At 46.1% G+C, this 19,675-nt stretch overlaps 1 protein-coding gene across 4 annotated transcripts in view; it reads left to right on the top strand.

The window, feature by feature from the left end:
* The window catches only part of EOGT (EGF domain specific O-linked N-acetylglucosamine transferase), a 265,331-nt gene extending 246,755 nt beyond the window's left edge, over window positions 1–18,576 (top strand). For all 4 annotated transcript variants that reach the window (XM_085624778.1, XM_085624779.1, XM_085624777.1 and 1 more), the window contains 2 exons: window positions 13,530–13,632; window positions 18,319–18,576. In XM_085624778.1, coding sequence (XP_085480904.1) covers window positions 13,530–13,632; window positions 18,319–18,465 — 250 coding nt within the window. In that variant the 3' untranslated portion in view covers window positions 18,466–18,576. The remainder of the gene's footprint in view (window positions 1–13,529; window positions 13,633–18,318) is intronic.
* Window positions 18,577–19,675: the final 1,099 nt, after the last annotated feature.

Below are 19,675 nucleotides of genomic sequence, written 5' to 3'. Positions count from 1 at the left end.
TCGCCCACCTTTTTCACACAGCTGACCACAGGCTCCATGCATATTATATGGGGTGGGGACTTTAATGTTGCATTGGCCCCGGGGATGGACAGGTCTGATGGCGGCCCTCAGTACAATAAAAATGCGCGGGATGCTCTGGCGGGTGTACTGGAGGAAGGGGGATTGATAGATAGTTGGAGGTTCGTGCATGCTGGGCTCCGGGAGGGTACACACTTTACCACATACTTTTTAACCTCTTGCTCACGATATTTTAAAAAAATTGCATTTTCTCTAGTGTGGTGTCACGTACTGTGTTTTTAAACACGGCCGACATCTCCTTGGAAATCCTCACCTGTAGTGCACAGCTGATTGACAAGCTGTCGCGCTTTCTTCACTCCCCTAAAGCGGCCGCCATCAGAGCAGGCGTGCGCGCTGACCACGCCCCCGTTCAGGCCACACCCCCTTACTCTACCATAAATGTGCATATGGAGGAAGCGCAGCGGACGAGCGCAGCGGGAGCGCCGTTTGCGCGCCGAAGGCGCGCCAAAGGCAAGCCCGTCTGCGCCCGTCATCGCCAAGACATCGCCTCTCGCCAGACCCCCTGCACAAAATCCCCAGCCTAGAGTCTGCTATGACAGACACCATCTTTTCGCACTAAATACCAACACCAGATGCGCCAGGCTTGGAGGGTGCCTCGGACAAACAGCACTTTACTGTGAGTCCTGTAAATTTACTACGCCTAAACCTAGCCTAGCTAACGACCTAGTGACTACATCTCAACTCTCTCCCCTTCGGGTTCTTCATTTAAATGTCAGGTCTCTCGCTAAGCACCATGCGGAGGTCCACACCCTTATACTGGACGAAAATCCTGACATCCTGTTTATATGCGAAACCTGGCTTCATGACGACCAGACTAGCATTTTAAACCTCACGTTGCCCAACGGGTTCTCCATAAAACTGGTCAACAGAGACTCTAGGGGCGGGGGCATAGCCGTTATATTTCGTACGATATATAATTGCTCCTTCACGAAGGAAGACATATGGGGCTGTGAATGTGCCCGATTTAAGATCTCCATTTGCCCCCAATTCTCCCTCTCTGGTCTGTACATTTACCGACCACCTGGCCCATCTACCAGATTCATTGACGAACTTCTTGAAACATCCCACACGCTGGCAGTTTCTTCCCCCAATTTCACCATACTGGGCGATCTCAATCTCCACTTTGATTCCGTGACTGAAACGAGCATTAAAAATCTGTTGGCCGACCTCACGGCCCTGCAACTTAACTCTCTGGTCCACTCTCCCACTCACACTGCTGGGCACATACTAGATCCCATTTTTTCCAACATTTTGGAAGCTAGTACTGAGTCCCCTGAACCCATGGGTTGGACTGACCACTCTCTCGTCAAACTTATTATTATAACAAAAAAACCACCCACCAAAGTTACAGCCAATCCTTGCCACAAACGACCATGGCACAAACTTTCTTCTGGAGACCTCATTAAAAAGCTAGGTGATTTCCATCCCCCCGACGACAGCAGAGACATTAATACAGCTTACGCTGCTTTTCATGACTGGATTGTTACAGGGCTTGATGCCTTAATCCCGGCCAAATGGACTAAAACTCGCTGCTCCCCCACCAATCCGTGGTACAATGAAATGCTCAAAACCTTACGGAAGGACTGCAAAAAAGCTGAGCGCGATTGGAGAAAAAACTACCTAGACAGTGACAAAGCCCTTTACTTGTCTAAACTTCGCACGTATCACAGGGCAATACGTACCACCCGTGCCTCCTTTTATGCAAAGGAAATTAAACTTAGCACCAACCCCACCAAAACGATCTTTAAATTAGTTCAAAACCTCCAAAAAGCCTCCAACCCGGTCTCCTGTATTACCTCCTCGAAACAGTGTGAAGACCTTGCCACCTTCTTCACTGAGAAAGTGAGGAAAATTTATACGTCCTTCCCCCAAGATGAGCCTGTGTCCATCAACACCTCCAGCTCTGTGACGCACACGTCGAAACTGTCAAAAATACCTGACATACCCCTCGACGACCTTGCTAAACTTTGCAGGCAGGTTAAGTCTGGCTCCCCCACTGACCCCATGAGACCAGCTAAATTCTTGGATGTACTGGACTTCTTCCTTCCCTCGCTTTCTAACCTACTCAATCTCTCTTTTTCCACAGCTGTGGTCCCCACCTGCTGGAAATCAGCTTGGGTTTCCCCCATTATTAAAAAACCCTCATTAGACCCCACTAAACCAGAAAATTACAGACCCATCTCGCTGCTCCCCTGGACGTCCAAATTGGCTGAAGCCCACGTTAACAAAGTGCTATCCCACCACATGCTGCTAAATCACGTCCTGGACCCCTCTCAAAATGGCTTCAGGCCAGGATACAGCACTGAGTCAGCCCTGCTGACCACCACGGAACACCTTCGAGGCATCCTGGACGCTGGTCAAAGTGCCGCGCTGATCCTGCTGGATCTCAGCGCGGCCTTTGACACGGTCTCACACAACATCTTGCTGAATCGACTTGAGGCCATAGGGATTAACGAACTTGCCCTTGACTGGTTCCGGTCCTTTCTTAAGGACAGATCCTTTCAAGTCTCAGCCCCTCCCTACATCTCCCAACCCCATTCCATCGACCAAGGAGTTCCTCAGGGGTCGGCGCTCAGCCCATCTCTTTTTAATCTGTACGTCCAGCCTCTTGCTGCAGTGGCAAGAGAGTGGGACCTTACGCTTGTGTCGTACGCCGACGACACACAGCTGGTTATCTCACTCTCTGAAGGCCCTTCTACCTCGGCCACCAAATTCAGGAATGGGCTAGCGGCAGTTGCATAGTGGATGACACGCAACTGCCTGCAGCTGAACGCCGGGAAAACGGAGGTCCTTTTCCTTGGCAAGAATTCCAGCTACTGGAGCGATCACTGGTGGCCCTCTCCGCTTGGCCCTACCCCTGTGCCAAAAGAGGTCGTGAAGAACCTAGGTGTCTGGCTTGACTCTTCTCTTAACTATCAGTCCCACACAAAGAAACTGGCAGCAACGTGTGTGGGTCTAATGAGGAGTCTTAACCCGATACTCGGGTTCTTCGACCCCAGTACCCGCCAACTCATTATTCAAGCCATGATACTTGCCCGGCTGGACTATGCCAATGTGCTATTCCTGGGGGCAAATAAAGCAGAATTAGCACGGCTGCAACGCATCCAGAACTCGGCCGCCAGAGCGGTGGTTGGCCTCCCACGCAGGTGCTCTGCCAGAGCTACCATCCGTAACCTGCATTGGCTCCCAATTGAATCTCGAATTCACTTTAAAACTCTTACCACCGCTTTCAAAATTCTGAATTCTGACTGTCCGGAACTCCTACGCCCGCTCCTTGTACCCTACACCCCTCAGCGTAATTTACGCTCACTGGGACAACACCTTGTGTCGATCCCTCGATTCAGGCTCTGTAGAATGGGTGGACGTTCCTTCAAAGTCTTGGGGGCTAGACTCTGGAACTCATTACCCCAACATATCCGCACTTTAACTAACCTGACTGCCTTTCGGAAATCACTAAAAACCCATCTCTTTTCCCTCATCTAGTCCTCTGTAGCCTTCCCCCTCCCCCCTCAGGTACTGGTTAGGTCAGCGCCGGGACGCTCCGTTGCTGGGGCAGCTGTTTGCGCTTTAACAATCATATAACATAACATAACATAACATATGCTAACACATATGGCCAGACTTGATTATTGTTTTTTGTCTCGTGGACTAGTGTCGGACTTGGGTAGAGTCACGCACCTGCCGCGGTCATATTCGGATCATTGTCCGGTTCTGGTTCAGGTAGCGGTCCCGGGCTATGGGAGGGCTCCCCCACCTTGGCGGATGCAACCCACGGCCCTTTTGGATCCACTGTTTAAAACGGAGCTGGGAGAGGAGATCGCAGAATTTTTCCCCCCGCAACAAACGGTCGGTTGCCCGTGTAGAAACCATCTGGGAAGCATTTAAGGTGACGGTCAGGGAATACTACATTTCGAAGAGCTTTGGGGTGCTGCGGGACATTCGAGGGGCGCTTAGGAAATTACAGATGGAACTTAAGGAACTGGAAACTAGGGTGGACAGGGAGCCTATGGGACCAATACATAAGGAATTTAGAGAGAGACTTACGCAGTATGATAAAAGAGGCGGATAGAGAGGCTAAATTCAGAGGTAAATACTGGCAGGCTCGAAGATACTGTGAGGGTGAGAGACCGGGGCGCGCATTAGCAGAGATTACTCGACATCCGCATTGCACTACACACATATTGGAGATACGCACATCGGAAGGTGTGCCGCTTCAGGATACGAACGGTATTTTAGGCTTATTCACTGCACATTATGAGGAGCTATATGCTGCGCATAGCGCTGGGGAGGTCGACTTTGGGGATTTTCTGGATGATGTGGCGTTGTGTTGGCTGAGTGATGACCACAGGCAATTCCTTGGAGCCCCGTTCGAGCTGGATGAAATCCGGGAAGCGATTATGTCCCTGAATAATGGTAAGGCGACAGGCCTAGATGGGCTGCCGGCGGAATTTTATAAATGCTATATAGATATTATGGCCCCAGTACTCAAGGAGGTCTATGAGGATTCTCTGGAGGTGGGCGTCTTGCCGGGGACAATGAGGGTGGTGGTGATTGCCTCTTTGCTGAAGCCGGGCAAGGACCCTACTGATTGCGATGCGTATAGGCCACTCCCTTTGTTAAATTGTGACGTTAAGATATTGGCGAAGGTCCTTGCCAATCGGCTTTCTTTACTAATGACTAAGATAGCCCTCTCGGACCAGTCCGAGTTCGTTCCGGGGAGGTCTACGGCCAGTAATTTGCGAACCTTATTCTCCCTGCTCCACACAATAGCGCCCGACTTGCCGGTCGTTGCTGTATTTCTTGACGCCACCAAGGCATTTGATTCGGTTGAGTGGAAATATCTGTTCGCTGTTCTGTACAGGATAGGGTTCCCGAAGATCTTTGTGGCATGGGTAAAGTTGCTTTACACTGAACCGAAGGCGAGAGTATTGATTAATGGTGAAATGTCAGACCCGATTTCATTGACCAGAGGCACCAGACAGGGTTGTCCATTGTCCCCATTACTGTTCGCGATCGCGATAGAACCATTAGCATGTCGTATCCGACAGCTACACAAGCAAAGTGCTTTTAAATGTGTCCAATGTCAAATCGATGTGTCGCTTTATGCGGATGATGTAACGCTGTATGTGGTCCATCCACAGGTTAACCTCAACCCGTTGCTTAGAGAATTTTTGGTGTTCGGCCGAATGTCTGGTATACAAATCAATTGGAAGAAGTCGCAATTTTTTCCTCTGACTCCTGCGGTGGTCCGCTTCTCATTGGACTTTCCGATTGAATGGTGTGATTCGGATCTTCGCTATTTGGGAATCCAGATATCACGGCTTAGGGAGGAGACGCTGCGACTGAATTATGGCACAGCCATCACAAAACTGGCAGAGGATGTAACGCGTTGGATCTCTTTGCCTTTCATCATGGCTGGTAGAGCCTCACTGATTAAAATGGTGGTATTGCCCCGGTTTTTATATCTGTTCCGGAATGTCCCGTATTACCCGGGGGCTTTCTTTTTCCGGACGCTACGTTCGGAGCTGATTAGATTGTTCTGGGCTGGGAAGCAACCTAGATTGGCGTGGTCGATTATTACCCAGCCTTATGGGGTCGGGGGATTTGATGTCCCTGATTTTTTGGCCTATTACCTAAGTGCTCAGGCTCAGTATGCATACCACTGGTTTGCACCTGCCCCATTCATGCCGCAGCTGGCTGTGGAGGACTGGATAGTTCGGCCTCTGCCACTGAGGGGCGTTATTCAGGGCCCGGTGCAATAGAGACGCCGGCTACTACGGTGACATGTACGATAGATGCGTGGCGATGGATCCTGCGCAGGGTCGCGCTTGAGTTCTTATATGCACCGACTTTGCCGTTGGTCTACCACCCGAGTCTGTCCCTGTTGCAGGAAAGGGGGTTCCGGGAGATGTGCGCTAAGCTGAAGATCCGGTACTGGGGCGATTTATTTCTGAATGGTCAGTTCAAAACGAAAGACCAATGGTTTCAGGGATGTCAGCCCACACCGCTTGACATCTTTTATCATATCCGGCTGAGACAGGGGCTGCGGGTTATCATACCGCAATTTCCGGAGGAACCAGACATTGTACTGCCTTTGCAGGTTTTGCTTACTTCTGCGGATGGTAGCCATCTGGTCTCACACCTGTACCGGAGTATCCGAGGGCAAAGTGGGAGTGGAGAGTGTAGAGCGCTCAGGCAGTGGAAAGTGGATATAGGCAGAGACATAACGGAGGCGCAGTGGGCGTACTGTTGCGAGCTCACTTCACAGATCTCGGCCAGTTGTAGATTACGGATTATCCATTATAAGTTCTTGCAAAGATTGTACTGTACGCCTGAAAGAAAGCTGCGGTTTCGCCTATCGGACAACGACAGATGTGAGCTATGCCACTCGGAAGGGGACGGATTCTTGCACTTGGCATGGCTGTGTCCCAGGGTGTCTGAGTACTGGACGCAGGTCCACACAGCACTGAAGGATATGTTGGGCGACACGGTTGACCGGGATCCGCTAATGATGCTATTGGGATATACTATGCGGATACCCAAGGTGAATCAGAAGTTTGGAAACATTGCACTTTTACTGGCGAAACGGAGGGTTGCATGTCGGTGGGGGAGGGGCCATGCGCCGAAGTTTAAGGAGTGGCTAGATGATTTACTATATTGTCAAGAACAAAACACAATATACGCTGACACACAGCCAGTGAGTAGTAGGGCCAGAGACATATGGGATCCCTTCAGGGCATACCTGGCAGCTACTGCCAGCTCAGGTGGAGATGGAAATCTGGAGGTAGCGGGGACTAGTCCTGCACATATAACACGCAGCTAGGAGCAGTTCGCTTAGGATCGGCTGTGTTGCTGGGTTGGTTTGGCGAAGAGTGGGATACATTATTGAGATGTTCTACATGAGGGATGCATTATAGCTCTGGTGGCTCTGGAGGTGCTGCGGCGTTTGGATGGTCGGTATGTACAGAGTGGGGGCTGCTGTGGGAGCCGTGGAGGTGAGGGACCCGGGTATAATTGTCACAAGCTGGGATGAAGTGGATGGAACACTGGGGTGAGAGGCATAGTCTACGCTGCGGGGATTGTGGAATATCTTAGTGGCATATAACCCATTAGTGCTGCTTATTCTTGAGGTTTCTGTGGTGGGAGCTACTTCTAGGCCTATGGCCCATCAGGTTTGAGAACCCGTCCTGTTGGTGGCTGCAGTTGGGTGCCCGGCGGAGCCACGGCAGGCACGACCTTCTGTTTAGCATGAGACTTTTGGACATTAATACCCCAAGATTGTTTTTCGATGTTACTATATAGTACAAGAGCGTGAAAATGACACAAAACTAAATTCAAGGACCTTGGACTCCTGGGCAACACGCAGAAAACATATACAGGAGTTGTTGCAGGGCATTGCCTCCGGGCCTCCGGGTTGTCGGTCATGTGGCTGTGTATAGCTGGGTTGGTAAACAGGGGGCATTCTAAACTGTGGCCGGCCCGTGAGGTTGTAGGCGTGCTGCTGTACTGCTGTGAATTTTGTAATAAAGGTCTTTGAAACAAAAAAAAAAAAAAAAAAAAAAAAAAGGTAATTATCAGATGAAGTTGGTGAGAGGTAAGCAGGAGGCACTCTCTCAGTGAACCTTGTCTAGCAGCCCACTCACTCATGCCCCTCCCCACCCCACTTCACCCCACCCCCTCCTCTAACTCCACCCCCTCACCTCACTCCACTCCACCCCGCCTCACCCCATCCAACCCCATTTCACCCCACCCCACCCCATCCCATCCCTCCTCACCCCACCCCATCCCATCCCACCTCACCCGACACCACCCCACCTCACACCACCCTATCCTACTAGGTAGAGGTATATTCCACTAAGACAATTCACTCTATGCTTGATTTCTTTCCTCTTCTGTTAAGTTCAAATCAGCCGAGCTGGGGTCCACCAAGCATCTCCCTTGGGGCATCATTCAAGAGAAGGCATCAGAAATGCACAATTATTACCAGGCTGCGATTGACGGGCTTGCAGCTAAAGATCCTATGCAAATCCTTCTCTCACCGAGAAAGGTGGCAAAAATGTTTTGGAAACAAGCAAGGCTTCTATCAGCTTATGACGATCAGCAGGTCATCTGTACCAAGGCTCACACAAAACTAACCATGGACCTTTACCAGCCATTAACCCTGGCATCGTACCTATCTCGCCCATCCAAACTTTTTCTCAAAACTCAATTACTCCGCCTATGACTGGCCTGGATCTTCCTGAAAACATACAAGTATGGCCGTTTGTCAGATGATCAGGAGATCTTATGGAAGTGATGTCGACCCACGTCAGAGAGTCTCGCTTATTCCATCTGTTTGTGCACTTACCTTTCCTGTCTGAGGCGCCATTGGTTTAAACCAATTTTTGGACAACTGAACATCAGATCCTGTAAAGCTGCAGTAGACGAATGCTTAAAAGGGGACTCGTGCCAATTATCCGCAAGATTTATCAAGTCTGCTATAAATGTAATGTTGCGGTTTCATGTGTCAAATGACTATTTAATTTTTAATAAGCATTTAAATAAGCACTTTTTAAATTAGCACTGAAGTAGCATTATTGCAGCAGTTGTACACATAGTACCAGCTCACTATCAGAAGAACTTGATGTGAATAGGTCGAGGTTTTCTGTTGCACTCTGCTATTAATAACACTTGCACTTTACCTGCTTATGATGTGGAATGTTTGCACTTTGTATCTTTCAGTTGTAATTCAATTGAGCCTCAAATGGTTGTGAATTTTCGGCTGCTTTTCTGTGCTGCCCTTACAAGTACTTATATCAGCTACTCGTTTTCTTAAAGCAAATTAAGATGAGATTGGGTCTGTGTTAGTACTGCTTACTGCTGCACCTTGTTCTTTTTTACATGCTTACTATCCATTTTAACTGGTTCTTGTCGTCAGATTGTATATATTTTTTTGTAACATTTTATCGCATTTGCAGTTTTTAACCAATAGTTTGGAATGACTGATTAATCATGCATAAATAAAGAACTTTGAAAGGTATAGGAGAAGAGATCAAATTAAGGAAATTAATAGTTTAACACAGAACTATACAGTCTGGCACAATGTAAGGCGAAATCTGATTGTGACATTACTGGCTAGAGAACAGGACAGACCACATACACTCATTTCACTAGCTACTGGTCCGCAGGATTCATTAACATCTGCAACACCAGGAGGAAGCAAGTCCTCAGTATACTCTGGGCCAAAGGAGAGCCCTCTCCTAGTGGTAGGCCCAACATGCTTCCACAGCCTAATGATCGTGTTAGGATTGTTTTAACATAGCTATTAGGAGGCGTATGTTTTGTACAAGGATGCCTACAATAAACACTAAGTGCATAGGGCCTTATTTAGATCTCGGCGGACAGATTACTCTGTCACAATGAATGAATAATGGAATTTATAGAATGCCGGAATCGTCCCCGAAGGGGTATCCCCGTTCTAAAGGTGCGGGTATGCAAGGCTTGAGAGATCAGTTACTGAAGAGTTCTGTTTTCAGGAGTTTCCTGAAGCAAAGGAGATCCGGGCACTTACGCAGATGTAGAGTGAGTGAATTCCAGTACCGTGGGGTGAAGTATGAGAAAGCTTTGCCCCCAGCGCGGAGTTTTCTGTAACGTGGGATCACAAGAAGAGCTTTTTCCCTTGAGCGAAGAGATCTGCCATGCTGATAACACTTAGGTCTTTCTGCGAGATAGCCAGGGCCACTGCCATTGAGAGTTTTATGGACTAGACAACAAATTTTGAATTTGATTCTTTGGCAGATGGGAAGCCAGTGACCATTTCTCAGCAGTGGCAGGGAGGATGTTCTAGGGGGCATATTAAGTGCCTCACTGGCAGCTGTGCTCTGAACCACCTGCAGTCTATTCAGCAAGGATTCCTTTGTGGCTGCAAGAAGGGTGTTGCAATAGTCAAGGCGACTGATTACCAAGGCTTGAATCAGGGTCCTGTGAAAAGATAAAGGAAGAAAATTGAACACTCTATGGAGGAGGCTCAACGTGTGGAAGCAAGTAGCTGAAGTGGCCATTACTTGGTCTCTCATAGTAAGAGCTTGGTCCAAACGGAACCCCAGGTTTTTTACCATTATTTTTGGAGTAGGGGCTAGGCCACATTCCGGGGGCCACCAGTCAGGGGACCATAGAGTTTGAGCACCGAATAATAAGATTTCAGTTTTATCAGCATTTAGCTGGAGGAGGTATTCCGTCATCCAGCTAGAAATTGCCAGCATACCATCAGCAAAGAGAGATTTGGTTGAAGCTGTATTGTTATCAAATGAAAAAAGAAGTTGTGTGTCATCCGCATAAGAGAAGGGAGTGAACAAGATCTCTAATGATCTTTGCAAGAGGGACCACATATACATTAAACAGGATAGGGCTAAGACAAGAGCCCTGTGGTACCCCCTTCGTGAGCTTCATGATGCGGGAGCGGAAAGGACCCAGGTAAACAGTTTGAGTGGGCTGGTCCAAGAAACTCACAAGCCATTTTATCGCCAGTCCCTGGATTTCATTCTCATTCAATCTTTGGATCAACTTGTGGTTAATGATGATGGATATCCTGTCCGCCAAAATATAGATCCCGTTCTATTCTATGGGATTTATATTTCAGCAGACAGGATATCTTTCACTGTTTTGACGGAGTAACGGGCCTCCAAGATCTAAATCGGGCACATAGTTTGGGCTTCCGGGTATCCATTCTTCCCTGTTATGTGAAAGATCAGTTAAGAGAAGAGAGGAGCAGCCAGAAGTGATACTGCTGCTGAGGGAGTTGCTGAGCCTGCCACTGATGGGAACACGAGCGACCATGACGGCAGTTTACTCTAGGGCAGCAACAAAATGGAGTGCAACAGCGTATACTTGGCAAAGGTGGTACTGTGTGATCAAAAAATTACAGCGAGAAGAGCAGAAGCTCAGAGCCAAGAATCCAGGTTTCAGTTTTAAATTTCCACTTTTAGACATCCATCCTCACGGAAGATCCAGAAAGCGAAAGCTCTGTAAAGGAATGTACTCATGGGGCATGTGTTGAAATTTGCATGTGACCCGCATGCAGGAGCAATAGCATTGTTTTCCCAATCATTTAAAGGGAAGAGGCTGCATGATAGTGTGGATGGGAAAGATGAACTTGTGGGACATTAAATTGGAGCAGTGACCTGGTTTACATCGGAGTTCGCAATTCTAAAAAATGTTTCCAGTTGAAGAATAATAATTAAATGAGTTGAGGCATAGGTCTGAGGCACTTGTCAGTTGATAAGGAAATCCTACTGAGCATGGCAATGATATCCTCCAAGAGACAAACAAAAAAGAAAAGGTTAATTGCTTGAATGAGTCTCATCCACTGGTAATTGCTTGGGACGGTATTCCGCTTCCTCTTGTTTGTCCACCATGTCACCTCAGAAAGGAATCTGCCATATGCAAATCAGCATTGGTCTTGCTCCGGTAGGAACAGTCAGGCCCCAACTGCCCGGACATACCCGCTGTCAAGGGAAACACAACCCGGACCTGTTTCAGCCTTTTAAGGGCCTCATCAGTGGGATGCTGCTTAAGTGCTGTGGCACAGTTAGCATATGACCCACATCTGAGTATACTTGTTGCAGACCTGCCAACTGCAACAAAAAATGCACCGTGTGAGAAGGGAATGGGACCTAGGAGGGGGTGAAGGCCTCGTGCCGAGAAGTACATAAGAGGCACTTTTGCCCCCGCCCCACCTCCAATTCACTTCCTCTTCCAAAAGCTTGCGGAGGTTGGTGCTGATGTCCTGTGACGTTTTCACACCCCTTATTAGATGTCTGCAATTCAAAGCCTCTGAAAAGGAGCTGAAACTCCACTGTTTGCAGTGGTTTTCAGCTTGTTTTCCTTGCCACTGTGTGGTATCGGCTCCTCACCGGTTGACCGTGTGAAGGAAGCCGATATAGTGTGTCACACAGTGGCACCGTGTGACTTAGCAGGTCTGCTGTTGCACTGAGGAAATAAAGTTAGAGATGGAATGCTTCAACTAACCTCAGCCATGGTGTGGCATGGGCTCATTCTGGCTCTTAAAGGCTGGTGGGCGTGGTCAACTGGAACATTCAGACCTATGCACAGTGTACTATGAGTGATAGGTCGCGCCTGTACATTGAGAAGGAGTGACGAATGGTTAGCTTCGATTGTGTATCACAGAGACATTTTGACGCATTGCAAAGTGGACGGTTGCCAAGGGCGCCCTGGTGAAGTGATTTGTCCATATCTCCTCTATTTCAAGTAATCCCCTCTTTCTGTTCACCTCTATCTCAGACTGTCTCTTCCTATCTTATATTAAGGATGTAACCTATAACATTGTTTGGTATGAAGTTGTTCAGAACTGGCGGTAGTGTGCAAACATCCTTAAGGTGACACTGGCGTGTCATTCCTATAAGATCTTTGCAGATCTCCATGCAGACCTGATTTCTTGTAGTTTCAAACACAAATCGGATATTGGAGCGGGCACTAGATGACACTAACTGAGGTTGGCGACTTTTAACTTTTTGTCAGAAAAGTATTTTTTTTTTTTTTTTTTTTTTTGCAGAACACTGGTGACTGCTAATCCTACACCATGGCATTGTTTGTCCTAAAGAAGGCAAATACACTGATCTGATCGCGGTGCATTATGCGAATCTAATAAGATATATTTAAGAAAAAGTAAGCCAGGTTAGGGCTTACAAATTATTGGCACTTAGAATTCTACAGAGTGTTTTTGAGAATTCTTTATCCGACCCCCCCCCCCGGCATCCACCCAACATGCAGACCTTTACGCACACACCGACAACACCCTCCTCTCCTCCCGCTCCCCTCTTAGCCTTACTCTCAGACTAAAAGCATTGGTAAGAGTAAACGTGATACCAGGCACGTTTTGTCTTCAAAATATTGAAAAGTCAAGGTAATAAAAACAGGTAGATTCACACAGACTGACAACGGGCGAGGGAGATGTGTGTGGCTAAAATGTACATTTGTTTGTTCTTGTATGTCATTTTCTGTTTCTGATTGCCTCGTACTGCATTTGTTTGCAGCTGCTTATAAACCCTGGGGCAATGTAACAAATACGAATAGGATGAAAATATTGTTTGAAAATAGCAATCTTGGCCCGCAGACAGGACATCCTGCCTGCTAATGAGCCGACCGGTTATGTGCCAGGTCGGAGACCCGGGATATACACAGGCAGTTATTGAACAATTCATGTCGTGGCTGAAGCAGTCAGAAAGGAAGGACGAAGCGACATAAAAACCATTACTCTGAATACACAAAAAGTAATTTATATTCCTGGCAACCATACAGAGCTCATAGGATAAATGGCTGGAAATGAGCTTTTTGTTTGTGAATCTCCTGCATTATTATGTATTTGAGGGTTCAATTGGTAGATTTTTTGGAATCCCATCTCCTTCTGAGTCAGACTGTGCATCCCTGTAGCATCCTTGTGTTTGTTGTCGTAGGTACAACTGTGACGATGAGCGCTGCTACTCCGACCTTGCCAGGCTGAGAGGCGTGCATTACATGACCTGGCACAACAAGAGTAAAGTCTTCCCTCAGGACAAGGTAAAGTGCCAGCATCGACCTCTACGTCACAACTTTGTATAGCTCTTTGCAATGTGATTGGTTCCATATGGAATGCTTATATGTGTTCACAAGCCCCCTGCAGCATTTTAGATGTTCTCTAATAGTTATTTTTGTGGTGGGCTTCATTAACAAATTTGGGGGACGGTAGAGAAAAATAAAAAAGAGCCTACCTGCCGCCCTCCAGCATCGCGCGCTTCTGCTCCTCTCCACTGCAGGCGCAGTCCTGCGGCCAATCCCGCAGCTGCTCTTATGCATGAGAGCAGCTCCAGGATTGGCCTGAGCTCCATGAATTTGCGCTCCCAGTGAGATTGGGAACCTTTGCCAGCTGTCTCCAACCCAGCAATGCAGCTCAGGTGGGAGAGCGCATCAGTGCGTCCTGAGACGGACTGATAAATGACCACCACTCGCCCTCCAGTACTGTCACCCCTGACCCCGCCCCCAAGACGCGGCACACAGTCACAAAGAAGAAAAATGAAACAATTATAAAATGGGTTAAAAACCGTTTTATTTTTTCATTTTTTTTAGAGTGCTGGCAGGGGGGGGGGACGCTCCTCCGCCATAGTGGAGGCGCGGCCGCTGCACAGAGCAGAAGACGCAGTAGTCTATCACGGACACCGCTTGCCACAGAACTGATTTTGTTCTACGTGGTTTCCCAGACAAAGGCCACTATCAAATACCTACACTTCATGTTGTCAGTTTATGATTTAAAGTACAGCATCGTTGGTAACACGCGACAGTCCTTTGGCATTCAAGATATATAAGACTTGAAGAGCAGTGTTGCAACGGTTCCACTAAAAGTACATCATCCCCGTGAGAGGAGCGAGCGCTTTCTCATACTTCCTGATGGCGTTCACTACTGCACTCGTTCAAAAGGGTAAAATGGAGTTCTGGCGCGAATGTTATTTGTTCCCTTGTCCATCAACAATTGAAAGTACCATTTTCAGATACCCCGCCTTATGAAACGTGCTGCACAACACCTTTAAACCTAACCCACCAGTTTTTTTACATATAAAAAAGGCAAAGCTACTGCTTTTGTAAGTGTTTAAGAAATAGTGCTGCTTAAAACATTTAATCCGTGTCTTAGATTCAAAATAAAGCTTTATATTTAAAAAAATACAAAAATAAGGAGCAAGTGGCCTCTGAATAAAGTAAGATTGCCAGAGGAGCTTAGGCCATCATGCTTTTTACAGAAACACTATATTTGGGGGATTTGTGCAGCTCATAACCATCAGGCGAATCCTAAGCTCCCTTTGATCTTTATTGAAGACAATTTGCCAAAAAGTAGTTGGGATTTTGGAGAGGCAGAACTTAGGAGAGCTAGGATCCAGCATGTGCTACAGTACTTGATCTGAACTATTAGACTTAGGGTCGGACTGGCCGTAGCTGCACCGGGAATTTCCCCTGTGGGCCGCCAGGATGGGGCAGGTTTTGGACCCCTGGGGGGCCATTTTTGTTACCAGAGCTGGTTTTATCGGCCCCCTGTAACAAAAGCAGCTGCAGTGTTTTCCACATGCAACCCCACCCCCCCTTCACTCAGCAGCCGGTTGGACTCAATTGCCAGGGCCAGTTTGCGTTCCCAGTCCGGCCCTGATTAGACCAATGCCCGGCCCTGACCCTGACATCCTTTTTCAGTTGTTTTGTGTCCCACAAATTCCATTAGTAGGATGTTATGACTTAACATTGCTTGCATTTACAATGCATGCCTTTACAGCGCAAGGTTATATATATATATAGATAATATATAATATATATAGTAAGTGGGTGCATTTAGGGGTGGGTGAGGGTATTGGGTGGAAAGGGTGAAGGGTGTTTTTAGGGGTGGGCAAAGGTATAGGTTGGTAAGGGTGTTTTTATGGTGTAGTGGAGGGTATTGGGTGGTGTAGGGGTGTTTTCAGGGTTTAGGGGATGGTGAGATTGTTTTTAGGGTTTAGGGGTGGGTATAGGGTGCTAAGGGTGTTTTAGAGGTGGGAAGGGAGATGGGGTGGTAAAGATCATTGAAAAATTTGGAGGTATTTGGGGTGTTTACCCCAATTAAAAAAATATATAGTTATATATAAAATATGGATTTTCACTTACCTTACATATACTTACCTTGTGTTGTAAAGGCAATGCGTGGTAAAGGCATTGCATGGTGATGGATTTGTGATAAAGGCATTGTATGGTAATGGAAAGCGTGGTAAAGGCATGCGTTGTAAATGCATGCATTGTTAGGTCATAACACCGTTCTTTTAGTGTAGTGTGGTATCTGGCTATGATACCAACATCACCCTCCTACTCAGTCCTTATGTTTTTTTTCTTTTTTTACAGAAGACTTTGTCATGGAGGTTATACCGGTCAGAATGTGGTTGTAGTCCATGTCAAACGAAATTTCAGTTAGAAAAAAAAAGCAATCTAGTTGAATGTACTCTTGGATATAATTTTGCACTTGTCTGGTTCAGAAGTCTATGCATCGACCTCTGCCTGGGATGTTTATGGTCTACTCTTGAGACCAACAGATTTGACCGCAGGAGTTAGGGATCACTACCTTAATGTTAGATTGGTGGCCTTATTTAATAATTTGGATAAAACGATCATGATATTTGGATTCTATATCTCGTACCTTACCAGCCGCTGTCGTAAACTTGAGAAAAGACAGACTTAACCATCCCCAGGCCTCTTGAATGAACAGATTTATAGATGCATTTTTGTGCAAATCCTGGTTTGCTGAAGCCACTCTGATCGACCCAGCGGGCTTGCCATAGGAGTTGTCAATGGGCACATGGCTCAAGATGCGTTCTAATGTACGGGAGGTGCTGCAGGATCATTAAAGTCAATCCAACGTCGCTATTCCTGCAGCTACACCCTGAACGTTTAATACGCCTCTCACATTGGCCTTAGCAGTGGTCCTTCTTGAAAAACTAGTAAAGCATTTTTGGATCTTAGTAAGAGCTGAGGCAACAGTGAACACTGTAGTGGGCACTCACTTAATTTTCTGAAAATTAGATGAACAGGTCCTAAATAAAGTTACAGTGTGAATTAATGTATAAAAATCACTCTGATCAGCAAATAAATATTAGTAAATGTTACCGTTTTAATATGTGAAGGGATTTGAGATTTAGTTTGCCCTTTGATTCACTGCTTACTTTTTAAAACATTTGAGTCATACTGGAACTTTAGTCTACACCCAACTCTGCTTTTTAAAATACAGTTAGTGACTTAGGGCCGGATTATGATCTTGGTGGACAGGGTTACTCCGTCACAAACGTGACGGATATCCCTTCCACCAATTTACAACTCCATTATATCCTATGGAACTTGTAATATGGAGGACGGGATATCCGTCACGTTTGTGACAGAGTATCCCATTCACCAAGATCGTAATCAGGCCCTTAGAGAGCAGTCTCACCATTGTTAGACGCCCCTCCCCTTTTTGTCATTATTCCTAACTTTGGTGGCTAACCGTATTCTTGCGATAGTGCCTCCCTTCAAATATAAGCTATAACTATACCCTCTGCTGACTTTAGTAGGACATCTAGTAACTACCTGATGAACTGATCCCTTTATGATGACTTCGGAGGAACACCTAGTACAGACCGGAAGTACTTCACCCCGTCGCTGACTCCAGAGAGACCTCTAGTAGCGACATGTGGTGCTGCACCCTTGCAGCACAAAAAAGCATTGGGTAATGGTGTTAGCTATGGGTATTGTGTGAAGATTAGCGAGGTATGGTGAAAATCTCAACATACACTAATGATTACTGTGTGATGGTGCTAATGAGAACATGCGATCTTATTATTGACTGATGGTGCAAATGAGAACATGCAGGCTTATGATTGGGCGATGGTGCAAATGTGCTCATGGAGCCATGTCTTCCGAATAATAGGGGTAGCTCTTGCCTAATTCTCACAATTTCTGAAACAAATCTGAACACACATCCAAGATGAAGATGCAGTGAGGAATAATGAGTGGCTAGGCACACCTAAATATACAGAATATTGGTAATTCTTATCAGATGGTGGGCTTTCTGGTCACTGTGTAGTACCCACTCCTGCTTATGCTTGCTCTGCTACTTGACTTATTGTGAGTACTTTGCACAAGACTGCCGAACCCTGGTTTAATGCTTGTTTACTGTTCTAGCATTTCTAGGGATTCTTGGCAAACATGTTCACACTCAATATTTTATACATTTGCCGTCAAAGGCACTAGACGTTTTAGACATATATACAGCCATACAATTACCCACAACTGTCAGCATGTCTAGTTCTCATGAGGTATACCTCAATACAGAAATGCCGCCCACTGTGCTTGTAGCTGTGGTTGTCAGAGGCCAGGAATGTAGGTGTATCTAATGTAACGTTGAGAGACGACTTTCCTGAAAATATTGCATACAATATATAAACATGCATATGTCGTATACATGTATGTGCAAATTCATGGCATAGTTTTCATAGTTGCTATGTTTGTTTGAAGGGGTTACTTTATAGAAATGCCTGTAGTTAGGAAGCCGAAAATTAGTAAACCTTATATGACTTGCCGAATGAAATTGTCATTTTAACTGAAAAGGTTATTTTTACTGCCAGTGTCATAAATAGTTTCTTGTGTATTATTAGAGAACATATGACGTGCATACTTGTGGTATTTCAGCAAAATACCCCCCTTAATCACAGTTATGTTTTAATTTTGCAGGGTCATCATCCAACACTAGGAGAACACCCTAAATTTACAAATTACTCTTTTGATGTCGAAGAATTTCTGAGTCTTGTACTTCTAGCAGCAAATCATGTATCGAAGCATCCGAAATGGCCATGTAGGACAAATCGCGATGAACTATGAATGCTGTTGAAATAAGGCGGCTTTTTGTGAAACGTCTTGATGTAGACTGGCTCTGCAGGCACTTTCCTTTAAATTTATCATCTACATAAAATATTTATTTATAGACCTCCACTGCGTTTGTTTTTTGTTTTTTCCCATTGCGTATTATCTTTTATGATTGCTGTATTTTATTTTTTTCGGTGTTGTCCACAGGCAAGAACATCTGGTCATTTTCTGGGTGAGTGATGTAATTTGTCAGCTGTGTTTGATAAAAGGGGTGCTGTTCATAGTTTAAGCAGTGGAACCATCAGTGCAACCCATTAAACCGTAATGAAATAGTAATTTCAACAGAAAAGAAAAACTGAATACCAATCCCCAAGCAACAGGAAAATTTAAGTTTTATGCTACTGAGGAAAGTAGGTCTGATAACCCAAGTATGCCGTATAGATAAGAGAAGACCACAGAAATGGAAAGGGAACTTGGAACTAATTTCGATTTGTGGGGGAAATGCTGAATCCGGAGCAAAATCCACCGGTGGAAATTCCTCATCCATTGCTGTTCCTACGGTGGAAGAAATCCCGCAAGTGGATTTTCCTCTGCATATAGCACATCTTCCACAATCCGGGGATTTTCTATTGCTACCCATCTGTAAATCACACTTCCAGTGTGTAGACGGTTCGAATTACCATGTTTAACATGTCTGAGGAGATTGACAGATCGCTTGTATCAGACAGCTGATCGCAGGAAGTGGTGGAAATTAATCCTGATATTTTGCTTGCTACATAAATACAAACGGATAAGTCCCCATCTGTAGTACTTTAGTTGTGGTAGTAACTCAGGCAACAGAGTGGTTTAAAATGTAGTTTCACAACATGCATTTTGATTGTGTTCATTCACCGATTATATCTTTTCAAGTAGATGTCTCTCCTCTCATGAAAAAGTTGCATGCATTGTAAACTAATGAGATTTTCCCAAATGTAGTCAGGTTGATAACAGATTGCCAACAAAAACCTCAGGAGCAAGCTTACGGCTGTAAATCTCCACCTCGCCTATCTTTCCTCTGGAGAGATCATCTCTCATGTATGTTTTCTACTTAGGGGTCGATTCCGATGCCGTTCAGAAGGGCTTTGGGCTTGTTGCTGACTGAATTGTACACAGTTCCCAACGACCAAATACGATGCCCGGAAATGGGTAGAGCTGTCCGGTTTCGGTTCCGAAAGGCATTTGGACA

The sequence above is a fragment of the Triturus cristatus genome, chromosome 9 (assembly GCF_964204655.1).
Source record: "Triturus cristatus chromosome 9, aTriCri1.1, whole genome shotgun sequence".
In the NCBI taxonomy this organism is placed as follows: domain Eukaryota; kingdom Metazoa; phylum Chordata; class Amphibia; order Caudata; family Salamandridae; genus Triturus; species Triturus cristatus.
This window is presented reverse-complemented; position numbering and strand designations above follow the sequence as displayed.